At 38.4% G+C, this 12,494-nt stretch overlaps 3 protein-coding genes across 3 annotated transcripts in view; all 3 read right to left on the bottom strand.

Moving 5' to 3' along the window:
• LOC103511773 (serine/threonine-protein kinase tousled-like 2) overlaps positions 1 to 1,776 on the bottom strand; it is a gene marked incomplete in the record, with an annotated part of 95,412 nt that extends 93,636 nt beyond the window's left edge. The window contains 2 exon segments of the mRNA XM_026825439.1: positions 1,108 to 1,171; positions 1,763 to 1,776. Of these exon segments, the coding sequence (XP_026681240.1) occupies positions 1,108 to 1,138 (31 nt within the window).
• A 1,129-nt stretch (positions 1,777 to 2,905) lies between these two features.
• On the bottom strand, positions 2,906 to 10,022 carry LOC103511774 (late secretory pathway protein AVL9 homolog; the record flags this gene model as incomplete). Its single annotated transcript, XM_026825438.1, has 8 exons — positions 9,652 to 10,022; positions 8,581 to 8,787; positions 8,128 to 8,362; positions 7,135 to 7,324; positions 6,322 to 6,473; positions 5,158 to 5,421; positions 4,359 to 4,577; positions 2,906 to 3,024 (listed from the first exon to the last, which is right to left on the bottom strand). Coding segments are annotated over exons 1-8 (1,458 nt in total), but the record flags the coding sequence as incomplete, so codon positions are not given.
• Positions 10,023 to 11,355: 1,333 nt separating this feature from the next.
• Positions 11,356 to 12,353, bottom strand: LOC103511775 (splicing factor U2af 38 kDa subunit). The gene is made up of 3 exons (XM_008476512.2): positions 12,246 to 12,353; positions 11,669 to 11,719; positions 11,356 to 11,514 (listed from the first exon to the last, which is right to left on the bottom strand). Exons 1-3 carry the CDS (start codon positions 12,300 to 12,302, stop codon positions 11,356 to 11,358), a joined length of 267 nt encoding a protein of 88 aa, XP_008474734.2. The 5' UTR covers positions 12,303 to 12,353.
• Positions 12,354 to 12,494: the final 141 nt, after the last annotated feature.

Raw genomic sequence — 12,494 nt, forward strand, 5'->3', positions numbered from 1 at the left:
ATTATCAGCTAGGCTGGTTAGGGTTAGTTGTTCTTATTCCTGTTCATAGTTCTACAAGCCAAACACTAGTCTACTCCCTGTTAAATGTCCCTGAGCCAGACTGGATTATCATGGGTGGTTATGGTTGGTCATCTACTTGGAGAACATTTGACTTCAAAATTGACATACACATGAGGAATTACGAGTTTAAAGTCTAAATCTGACACACTGCACACTGATGATTTATTTGTTGGCTTGATGGCAAATAATCAAGGAAGAAAAAGCTAAATACTACACATGAGGAATTATGAGTTTAAAGTCTAAATCTGACACACTGCACACTGATGATTTATTTGTTGGCTTGATGGCAAATAATCAAGGAAGAAAAAGCTAAATAATTATTTACACAAACTTGGGCTTTTGAATAAGGACACCACTTGGTTTAAAACCAAACATAATCCTCCGAGCATTCCACTGTTACTCTCAATAACTTTTTTTTTATCTCTCTGTTTTGCTTTTTAAAGTTGGTCCTATAGGTCCTTTTTTTACAAGGAATATATTTATTTCTCCTGTATTTATTCAGAAGACATGACAATGAAAAAGAAAGCTCCATTTTGTGTTTAACCAAACCATAACACTAGTCACTGCTCATTTGGAAAAGCTCCTTTCTGTGTTTAACCTAACCCTAAAATAACACTGGTCACAGCTCATTTGTGACAGCTCCTTTTTGTAGCAATTTTCCATTGACATGACTTCTGAACAAATACCATTCTGCTTAACTGTATAAATAAGCATTTGAATCGTTCCCAAGAAGAACGGCCTATGTGAAAATTTTCGATTTTTTTTTATTTTTTAGTTGGGGCCTCTGTGATCTCCTTGTTCTAACCCTATAATAACACTGGTCACTGCTCATTTGTGACAGCTCCTTTTTGCAGCAATTTTCCATTGACATGACTTCTGAACAAATACCATTCTGCTTAACTGTATAAATAAGCATTTAGTATTTGTACAAAGTATAGGACCTATTAATACTGTTAGTTTCTTACCTCCTCCAATGTTCCAGTGAGTCTCGGTCATCCCGAGTATTTGTACAAAGTATAGGACCTATTAATACTGTTAGTTTCTTACCTCCTCCAATGTTCCAGTGAGTCTCGGTCATCCCGACAATATCACACAGTGCCCCATCTGTTTTCTGAAATCAAAATATCAAAGTCTCATTGACTGAATTCCTCAAAAAAGCAAATTCTCATACCATCAAGCCTGGTCAGATGAGGATGTAAAATACATAATTTGCATTGTATGTAGGTACTAGAAACTATGGAAGATTAGAAAATGAAATGGAACTGAGAAAAAAAAATAATGACTACCTACCACATCATTTCAATATCTATGCTAGGTTTCAGAGTATGTACATCAATCTTCCCTAAAATTTAGGATGATTGAAATCTAAGGCAAAGTAACTATACCTACTGGGGCCTTGAAAAATGAACTCTTACCACTTTGCTGTAAATCCAAGATGTTAAACAGGGCTCATGAACCAAGCCTGGTCAGATGAGGATGTAAAATACATAATTAATATTGTATGTAGGTACTAGAAACTACGAAAGATTAGAAAATGAAATGGAACTGAGAAAAAAAAAAATAATGACTACCTACCACATCATTTCAATATCTATGCTAGGTTTCAGAGTATGTACATCAATCTTCCCTTAAAATTTAGGATGATTGAAATCTATAGGCAAAGTAACTATACCTACTGGGGCATTGAAAAATGAACTCTTACCACTTTGCTGTAAATCCAAGATGTTAAACAGGGCTCATGAATTCTTCAGTTTCGTCTGACTCCTGGATATTGGATTCAAACCCACCATTCGTCTGAATAGCAGTCAAACTTGACCACCACGTCGTGACGGCGCCCTTCGCTTGAGCGATGGCGCCCCCTGAAAAATTCAGCTTTATACCAACTTACAATTCTTCACGTCTCCAAAGATCCTGTAATACACACAGGCTGTTAAGTGGTGCACAATATGTTGTGAGACCAGAATCTCATTGTTGGAAAATTTGGAGTTCCCAGATAAATAAATAATAATAAAGATCTGTTTAAGTACAGAATCTTGATTTCTAGTGACACAATTTACAACTACGGATGCGTAGAAGAAGCAATGTCAGAGTTGTGTGGGTTTCGAATATGTGGTTGTTGTTGGTGTTGTTGTAGCAGCAGCTTTAGCTTTCGCCAAATGGTGAATTTGAATATGTAACCCAGGCTGTTGTAACGCCCATGTTAATGTGAAGGGAGTTGTGTGGGTTTCGAATATGTGGTTGTTGTTGTAGCAGCAGCTTTAGGTTTCGCCAAATGGTGAATTTGAATATGTAACCCAGGCTGTTGTAACACCCATGTTAATGTGAAGTGCATAAACATAAAGTTAACATGAGAGAGTCGGCCCAGGGATAACGCGGAAACAGCGTCTCTAAACATGCTCTACTTTGGCAAAGTTTCCATTTCCACCGCTTCCTTCCGTTGTTGCAGGTTTTTCACCGTTTGATTCACCCAGAGTTGTGTGGGTTTCGAATATGTGGTTGTTGTTGTAGCAGCAGCTTTAGCTTTCGCCAAATGGTGAATTTGAATATGTAACCCAGGCTGTTGTAACGCCCATGTTAATGTGAAGTGCATAAACATAAAGTTAACATGAGAGAGTCGGCCCAGGGATAACGCGGAAACAGCGTCTCTAAACATGCTCTACTTTGGCAAAGTTTCCATTTCCACCGCTTCCTTCCGTTGTTGCAGGTTTTTCACCGTTTGATTCACCCGTTTCAACGGGTTCTACCGCTTCACTGGAGACTTCTTCAGTTTCGTCTGACTCCTGGATATTGGATTCGAACCCACCATTCGTCTGAATAGCAGTCAAACTTGACCACCACGTCGTGACGGCTCTTCAGTTTCGTCTGACTCCTGGATATTGGATTCGAACCCACCATTCGTCTGAATAGCAGTCAAACTTGACCACCACGTCGTGACGGCGCCCTTCGCTTGAGCGATGGCGCCCCCTAAAAAATGGGAATAAAGAAGGGTGAAAAAATGCACTATTTTAGTGTTGAGTGTTGTTGTGAGCGCCACAATCTTCCCAAGCACAGAAAAATTCGACCCCGCCAGGAATCGAACCCGGGGCCTCCGGTGTGCAAGCCTAGTGTGATACCCACTCGGCCATGGAGGTTGCTTGAATTCACGACGAAGATCTTCCCACTTTGCATTTTGCACTCCGCAAAAATTATGACGTAAGAACAACCTTCAAGAGTATTACAGAACTCATAATAGTTACTGTGACATCAAAATCTTTTAAAATGGAAAGTTGCTTTCCGTGCAAGCCTAGTGTGATACCCACTCGGCCATTAAGGTTGCTTGAATTCACGACGAAGATCTTCCCACTTTGCATTTTTCACTCCGTAAAAAATATGACGTAAGAACAACCTTCAAGAGTATTACAGAACTCATAATAGTTACTGTGACATCAAAATCTTTTAAAATGGAAAGTTGTTTTCAGGAACAGGCTCTGTTTAAATGACATTAGGATCTTGTATTTAATAAAATGAAAAAAAAAGAAGGAATTTTTAACTGTGTTAAGCATATTTAAATGCTTGCCACAAATATCGTTCCCCGATTATTACACCTAGATAAATTTTATGACTTGACTTGGACTCAAACCACTAACCTCCAGTGAAAAAAAAAAAACACTCTACTCAGCAACCGAACCCCGAATGAAAAACAAAGAGAAATTAGGATTAGGAATCACTTCAATTCTTTAATTAAATGAAACACTCTACTCAGCAAACGAACCCCGAATGAAAAACAAAGAGAAATTAGGATTAGGAATCACTTCAATTCTTTAATTAAATGTTGACTTGTTGACTTTGGCAGAACATGGAGGTTGCTTGAATTCACGACGAAGATCTTCCCACTTTGCATTTTGCACTCCGCAAAAATTATGACGTAAGATTAACAACCTTCAAGAGTATTACAGAACTCATAATAGTACAGTTACTGTAACATCAAAATCTTTTAAAATGGAAAGTTGCTTTCAGGAACAGGCTCTGTTTAAATGACATTAGGATCTTGTATTTAATAAAATGAAAAAAAAGGAAGGAATTTTTAATTGCGTTAAGCATGTTTAAATGCTTGCCACAAATATCGTTCCCCGATTATTACACCTAGATAAATTTTATGACTTGACTTGGACTCAAACCACTAACCTCCAGATCCAACGTCCAACGCGTTAACAACGGCACCACTGAGGTTGGATATTTAATATAAAATAACAATGTTTTCGGGATAGAGAGTTGGTTCTTTCAACACTCAGCCACACAGATGGAACTTTAGTACTCACCGACGGCTTTACTTGTCGTGGCTACTGCTTTGCTTGTGTTCATCATTGCCTGATTCAGCTTTCGACCTCCCTCTGTGTTTTGCATCGTGCTGAAATGTTTAGAACAAAATAACAATGTGTAACTACAGAGCAAGCTCCGTGGCCGAGTGGGTATCACACTAGCCTTGCACGCAGGAAGCCCGGGTTCGATTCCCGGCGGGGCCGAGGTTTTTTTCAGTTCTGTGCATGGAGTTCGGGGTGCACTCAGCCTCGTGAGCTGTAGCTACTTTAACCGAGTAGCGACCAGTGGCGACAGTACCAGTGTAAAAAGATTATTAAAATATGGAAATTGATTGCAAAGGAGGCACTTAGTAATGTTGTTCGACGGGCCGAGGTTTTTTTCAGTTCTGTGCATGGAGTTCGGGGTGCACTCAGCCTCGTGAGCTGTAGCTACTTTAATCGAGTAGCGACCAGTGGCGACATTACCAGTGTAAAAAGATTATTAAAATATGGAAATTGATTGCAAAGGAGGCACTTAGTAATGTTGTGTCAAACTTCTTGAAAGTTGCTACCTAGAGGCTCACTTACGCTATCAAACACATTCAGCGGGAGTCCACAGAGTGCGGGGTCCATGGCGGCAACAGTGCTAGGGACGACAAGACCTTAGCAGTTACAGAAAAAAAAAGGTTAAACGGTACAATATTTTCATTTTCTAACCTGGCAATAGAGACGATCGTAGCAGGGACAAGAGATAATTTAACACCCTAGGTTTCATAAACTTGTGCCACCCTAAAAAAAAAGTTGCTACCTAGAGGCTCACTTACGCTATCAAACACATTCAGCGGGAGTCCACAGAGTGCGGGGTCCATGGCGGCAACAGTGCTAACATTGGCCTCCAAGTTAGACACAACATGAGCTAGCGTATCCATACTGACATCACGAGAGAGAGCTGAGCCTCCCGTACTACTGCGACCATCGTCAGCTAAACTGGGAGAGCCCTCTTCCGTAGGGGTTTCCTTAATGGTGAATCTGTCTGAACCAGTATCCTGGTCTCCTTGTTCTGAGAGCTGAGGATGTGTTGATTCTGAAAAAAAAAGGAATTTTTAACTGTGTTAAGCATACTTAAATGATTGTCACAAATATTACACCTAGATAAATTTTATGACTTGACTTGGATCAGCTAAACTGGGAGAGCCCTCTTCCGTAGGGGTTTCCTTAATGGTGAATCTGTCTGAACCAGAATCCTGGTCTCCTTGTTCTGAGAGCTGAGGATGTGTTGATTCTGGGAAAAAAAGGAATTTTTAACTGTGTTAAGCATACTTAAATGATTGTCACAAATATTACACCTAGATAAATTTTATGACTTGACTTGGACAGGAATTTTTAACTGTGTTAAGCATACTTAAATGATTGTCACAAATATTACACCTAGATAAATTTTATGACTTGACTTGGACTCGAACCACCAACCTCCAGATCCAAAGTCCAACACGTTAACCACTGCACCACTGAGGTTGTTGAATCTGAAAAATAACTACTGTTGTTGACCGAAGGAACCAAGGTCTACAGCAAACTATTATCTATACTTAAAGTGCATGTCTGTCCTTATCAACTGAGGTTGTTGATTCTGAAAAATAACTACTGTTGTTGACCGAAGGAACCAAGGTCTAGAGCAAACTATTATCTATACTTAAAGTGCATGTCCTTATCTGAGGACCCTGGACACCAAGTACACCATAATGAGACTGAAAGTCCTTTTAGTCCAACGCGTTAACAACGGCACCACTGAGGTTGGATATTTAATATAAAATAACAACGTTTTCGGGATTGAGAGTTGGTTCTTTCAACACTCAGCCACACAGATGGAACTTTAGTACTTACCGACAGCTTTACTTGTCGTGGCTACTGCTTTGGTTGTGTTCATCATTGCCTGATTCAGCTTTCGACCTCCCTCTGTGTTTTGCATCGTGCTGAGGGGGATTACCTGCAGAACTTTGGTGAGGTAGACTTAGAGTAACTTCTTCGGCTGAATCCACAATGGAGTACTTGGCGCTTGCATCACCATTCTTGAACTCTAGGGAGCTTTCTGACTTGGGTTGATACTCCTGGGAGAAATCTTTATTATCTTCGCCAATGCTGTAAAATAAAGGATTTTTTTTTGTTGGTTGGTTTGTTTCAAATGCTAGAAATTGACTATTAGGTCATTTTTCTTCTTGCATCCCAATATTTTTCCGGAATTATCTTGTATATTTAGAAGGTCTGCCATTTAATAAGTTTAACCTACTGATTTAAATCAAAAGCTCAAGAAAAATTAGTTTAATCTCCTTACTTGATACTAGTAGACTTTGCAAGTGTTTTCGGGATTGAGAGTTGGTTCTTTCAACACTCAGCCACACGGATGGAACTTTAGTACTTACCGACGGCTTTACTTGTCGTGGCTACTGCTTTGGTTGTGTTCATCATTGCCTGATTCAGCTTTCGACCTCCCTCTGTGTTTTGCATCGTGCTGAAATGTTTAGAACAAAATAACAATATTTAACTACAGAGCAAGCTCCGTGGCCGAGTGGGTATCACACTAGCCTTGTACGCAGGAAGCCCGGGTTCGATTCCCGGCGGGGCCGAGGTTTTTTTCAGTTCTGTGCATGGAGTTCGGGGTGCACTCAGCCTCGTGAGTTTTCTTCTTGCATCCCAATATTTTTCCGGAAATATCTTGTATATTTAGAAGGTCTGCCATTTAATAAGTTCAACCTACTGATTTAAATCAAAAGCTCAAGAAAAATTTGTTTAACCTCCTTACTTGATACTAGTAGACTTTGCAAGTCCTGTCTCGATCATACTGGGATGGAGAGAAAGCAGAGAGAGAATTGTGGAACATAATGGCTTGACAGGAGAGCAATAAAACACACACTTCCTCTCAAGCAGAAGAAGTTTGAATAGTAACAGAGCATTGTGCCGAAACTTCAGGATGAGTTCACGAGCTGAAAGACCTGTAAAGGGAGATTGAAGTAATGATTATGCCAATTAAATAATAGATAATAATAAAACGAAAACAACAATTAACTAACATATCTAGGATATTCTATTTGCTATTATTTCCTGCTGCTATTGAAAGTATGCTACAACCTACAACACTTACTTGATGAAGGAGTATAAAGAAAGAGAAAGAGTGCTGTTTGTCAAGAGGTCAAGACCCTAAGATACACTGCAATCAGTTTGTCAAGACCCTAAGACTGAAGAGTTATGAAGAAATGAAAAGATTAGCAGAAGACAGAGAAGAACAAATGGCTGCAGGAAACCATTTGTACAAATGGTAACCCTATGATGAGATGGGATAATACTATCTGAAAATCTCTATTGCCTTACCAACAAACAACTGGGGTGCATTACTCAAATCTTCCCTAGGATACACTGCAATCAGTTTGTCAAGACCCTAAGACTGAAGAGTTATGAAGAAATGAAAAGATTAGCAGAAGACAGAGAAGAACAAATGTTTGAATATCAATTAACATATCTGGGATATTCTATTTGCTATTACTTCCTGCTGCTATTTACTACTGGTAAGACATGAAAGTATGCTACAACCTACAACACTTATTTGATGAAGGAGTATAAAGAAAATGTAAAAGAGAAAGAGTGCTGTTTGTCAAGACCCTAGGACTGAAGAATTATGAAGAAATGAAAAGATTAGCAGAAGACAGAGAAGAAGAAATGACTGCAGGAAACCATTTGTACAACTGGTAACCCTATGATGAGATGGGATAATACTATCTGAAAATCTCTATTGCCTTACCAACAAACAACTGGGGTGCATTACTCAAATCTTCAATTTGAGAAAGACATGAATTCAAGTGATGGTAGGTGTCCTTGAGAAGGGACACTTTGCTGAAGTCTCCCTCTTCAAAGTAAGCATGAGTGATGAGAGCCATCTTCACTTGAACATGGCCATAGAGGGGCACTGTGCTCAACACACAGACTGACTTCTGTACGGTATTCCGTGTCAAATCTGCAGTCTGGTTCTTCAGTTTCTAAAAATTTGAGGAAATAGGTGTTTTATTAATATGGTGACTACTTTACAAGCTAACATTGTGAAGGTTTGTATTTTTATTTATTTTTTATTTATTTCTTTTTTTAACTAGAGACTCATAGGGACCCCCTCCCCCTGGGCAAAATCTTGCAGGAGGCATTTATTTATTTTTTACAATATGCCATTGGATACCTACCAGTAAAATAAAACTTTACATACCTCTACAGGAATTTGTCGGAAACATGATATTCCAAATACTGTTTTCTTACTATCTGTCAAACTGGGCAAGTGAAAATAAACAGTATCTTCTTCATAATTGTGTGACCCATCTGGTAGGGCCAAAGTGGGCAGGTATTTCCATTCGGATGGACATTCATTACTCTCTGAACTGGTTCCTTCAATTAGAGGAGGGAAAGCATATTCCACCTGAAATTTTACATAACATTGAATGTTGAATGAGAACTGATACAAATCTGTTACTTACATGGAATGAGATATGATAAATGATAATGTAAGAATATAGTTCACACACCAGCTAAACCAATCAGCACTTCCCTGTAAAAATAACAAAAATTGGTATATTGATAGTGTGTGAATCATATGTATTGAAGTCAGTGTGAATCATGGGGGTGGTACTAACTGATAAAAAAAAAACATACCTATGTCCCCTTTTGCAATTTTCAGGTGGTAATGGTGGGGAATAGGGCAATGCTAAAATGCCAGGCAATGTTCCTTTTACCGATTCCCCACCACTATTATGAAAATTGCAAAAGAAAAATACCTATGCATGTATTTTAAATATTATGATGATAGTTAAAAGGCTCCCATGATACGTGCAGATCAGAGTGTCATAGTACATTGCCTGGGTAAATGGATACCTAGGTATGATCAGCCCTACTAAAAACTCTGTTCAATAACCTACCTGAAGTCAGTGTGAATCATAGGGGTGGTACTAACTGATAACAAAATCTATACCTATCTCCCCTTTTGCAATTTTCAGGTGGTAATGGTGGGGAATAGGGGAATGTCAAAATGCCAGGCAATATTCCTTTTACCGATTCCCCACCACTATTAATATGAATTGCAAAAGAAAAATACCTATGCATGTATTTTGAATATTATGATGATAGTTAAAAGGCTCCCATGATACATGCAGAACAGTGTGAGTCATAGTACAGTGCCTGGGTAGGTCAGTTCTACTAAAAACTGTTCAATAACGAACTACCCCTTTGCCTGTTACAGGAGTAAGAAAAAACTATTAGCTAGGTACGTATGTAACATATTGCTCACCTGGCATCCCTTTTTATGATGGAATCCCACAACCAAAACATGCAGGATGATGTTTTCTTCTGTCTCTGACATTTCAGCTCTTTGTTCAGATTGGAAAAGTAATTTGACCTGCCATAGTTAAATAGGTACAGTTTTCAGAAAACCCAAACTTTATTGAATGAAACCCACCAAAAATGTTGATGGTTACAACTCTACTTTGTCACTAATTCTTCAAGATTACGTCACAAAAAAAAAATTGATTATGAGAAATCAACGTACTCCTCCGGAAAAGCTCTTGAAAGCCAGTTTACCAAAAAGGGAAATCTGGGGAAAATGGAAAATCTAAAGTAGACTTCGCACTTTTCTGCTTTTCTCTCCTTTTCCTTTCTGCATTTTTTTTTATGGTGAACAGACACTCATTCACTTGGACATTCGTTCACCATTGTTGCCAGACTGGATTTTTGCTCAGCGTTTCCGAAAATTTTCAAGCCCTTTGATTGGTTGAAATGTGGGAAAAGCTCTTGAAAGCCAGTTTACCAAAGAGGGAAATCTGGGGAAAATGGAAAATCTAAAGTAGACTTCGCACTTTTCTCTCCTTTTCCTTTTTGCTCTGCATTATTATTTTTTTTTTATGTAAACAAAACAACGACGCTGTTCACATGTAGTGGGAAATTTTGGAACTAATTTATCAGTGTCAGTTGAGGGCGGGCTCGTAGATATTGTCAGTTTATTTGAGAGATTAAACATATTTTTTGGACAGGTAATCAGGCAATCTTCAGGATATAGAAAGAAAATTTCAACAGTTAGGTATTATTTTGCTTTTATTTATATTTGGTATAATTATTTTTTAAGAGGTTCAAGAAATTTTCATTTATTGCACCAGATTATTCAATACTTTTTTGGACAGGTAATCAGGCAATCTTCAGGATATAGAAAGAAAATTTCAACAGTTAGTTAGGTATTATTTTGCTTTTATTTTTATTTGGTATAATTATTTTTTAAGAGGTTCAAGAAATTTTCATTTATTGCACCAGATTATTCAATATGCTTATTAATCTCATCTTCAACTACCTACTACACTTCTGAAGAATCACAGGACATCAATGAGATAAAGCATCACTGGCTGCTAGCCACCAGATCTTTATAAACTATCATCATCAACTACCTACTACACTTCTGAAGAATCACAGGACATCAATGAGATAAAGCATCACTGGCTGCTAGCCACCAGATCTTTATAAACTAGTAATGGAGAAAACTCTCATCATCCCAAAATTGAAGAGAGAAGGATAGAAGAAAGTCAGCCATTCCGAGAACGAACCTCATCTGTTTAGGAAATTTTTTGTGGGCTGGAATTGAAAATAAAAAATAGTGCTTACAAGGCAGATGTGCTAACTCCTGAAATTTCGTACACTCCCATCTTCTTCTTTGCCTTTTCCCGTGTACAGACGTTATAAACTAGTAATGGAGAAAACTCTCATCATCCCAAAATTGAAGAGAGAAGGATAGAAGAAAGTCAGCCATTCCGAGAACGAACCTCATCTGTTTAGGAAATTTTTTGTGGGCTGGAATTGAAAATAAAAAATAGTGCTTACAAGGCAGATGTGCTAACTCCTGAAATTTCGTACACTCCCATCTTCTTCTTTGCCTTTTCCCGTGTACAGACGGGGTCGGCGTTTTTCGTCTCCAATACTACCAATAATATAAAAGTTGAACCTCACTTACTTACCCCATTTCATACTGGCGACAGCACGCTTCTCTGAAATCAGTGACTGGACTCAGTTCTGCATACACGGGGCGACCTCCAAACCAGCGATTATTCAAATCATTGACGGCTTTCTCAGCATCCTCCTCACGGCGGAACTTAATGTACACGTTACCCACCCATTTCATACTGGCGACAGCATGCTTCTCTGAAATCAGTGACTGGACTCAGTTCTGCATACACGGGGCGACCTCCAAACCAGCGATTATTCAAATCATTGACGGCTTTCTCAGCATCCTCCTCACGGCGGAACTTAATGTACACGTTACCCACAAGATGGTCACCAAGGTTATCACACACATTCATCTCTTCTATCTCTCCATACTGTTGAGAATATCAAGAGGTGACTAAGAATTAGGCTTATGCTAAGTTCCATAAAAAATTTAGCAACTTTGCATTTTTTTTTTTTTTCAAGATGAATGTTTCACCGCCATTTTTATTTTGTAGCAATGAAATAACTCCTACATTAGACTCCTGTGGTCTGTGTCGTAGCATGCCCATCCCAAAGTATGCCTCTCATTGGATGGGCAAAAAGACACAATACTTCCCATTTAGGTGCTGGGAAAATTGATGCAAAATTACAGTCAAAAAACTGAATGAAGAGTGAAATTTTTTTAGTGAAGTTACATGAAATTCTTACAAGCCTACATAAAAACTTACCATTTGTTTCTGGGATTTGCCTTTTTTTATACTATATATAATTTCTATTTGTGATTAGACCATAAGCAGATAATGACATAAAAAAAGAACTTAGGGATCTTAATCTGCTCAATACATTAGATTATTTTAATGTTCCAAAATTGTAGATGTTTCTTCTTTGTAAAAGCTTGATAAAGAGGACAATATTTACCTTATCTTCACACTCAACAAAGACATCTTCAAAGAAATTATCATAATGCTCCTGCATCTCCTCATCAGTCACATTGGAAATTACTGCAAGCAAAACACAGTAAAAGAAACATCAAAAAAGTCCTCAACAATATTAAGGAAGGTAACCTACTAACTTATGCCTTTCCAAAAACCATTCCAACTGCCTGACTTTGTAGTAAATGACTCACTCATTGTGTGATCAATTTGGACCACAAACTAACCTGTTCTG

Source organism: Diaphorina citri, unplaced genomic scaffold, assembly GCF_000475195.1.
Source record: "Diaphorina citri unplaced genomic scaffold, Diaci psyllid genome assembly version 1.1 scaffold750, whole genome shotgun sequence".
NCBI classification, from domain to species: domain Eukaryota; kingdom Metazoa; phylum Arthropoda; class Insecta; order Hemiptera; family Psyllidae; genus Diaphorina; species Diaphorina citri.

Coding starts and splice junctions, on each gene's coding strand:
- LOC103511775 (XM_008476512.2), bottom strand. CDS start 12,302: ATGCAGGAGCATTATGATAATTTCTTTGAAGATGTCTTTGTTGAGTGT. Junction 11,720..12,245: donor TTGTTGAGTGTGAAGATAAG/GTAAATATTGTC, acceptor TATTCTCAACAG/TATGGAGAGATAGAAGAGAT. Junction 11,515..11,668: donor ATAACCTTGGTGACCATCTT/GTGGGTAACGTG, acceptor AGTATGAAATGG/GTGGGTAACGTGTACATTAA.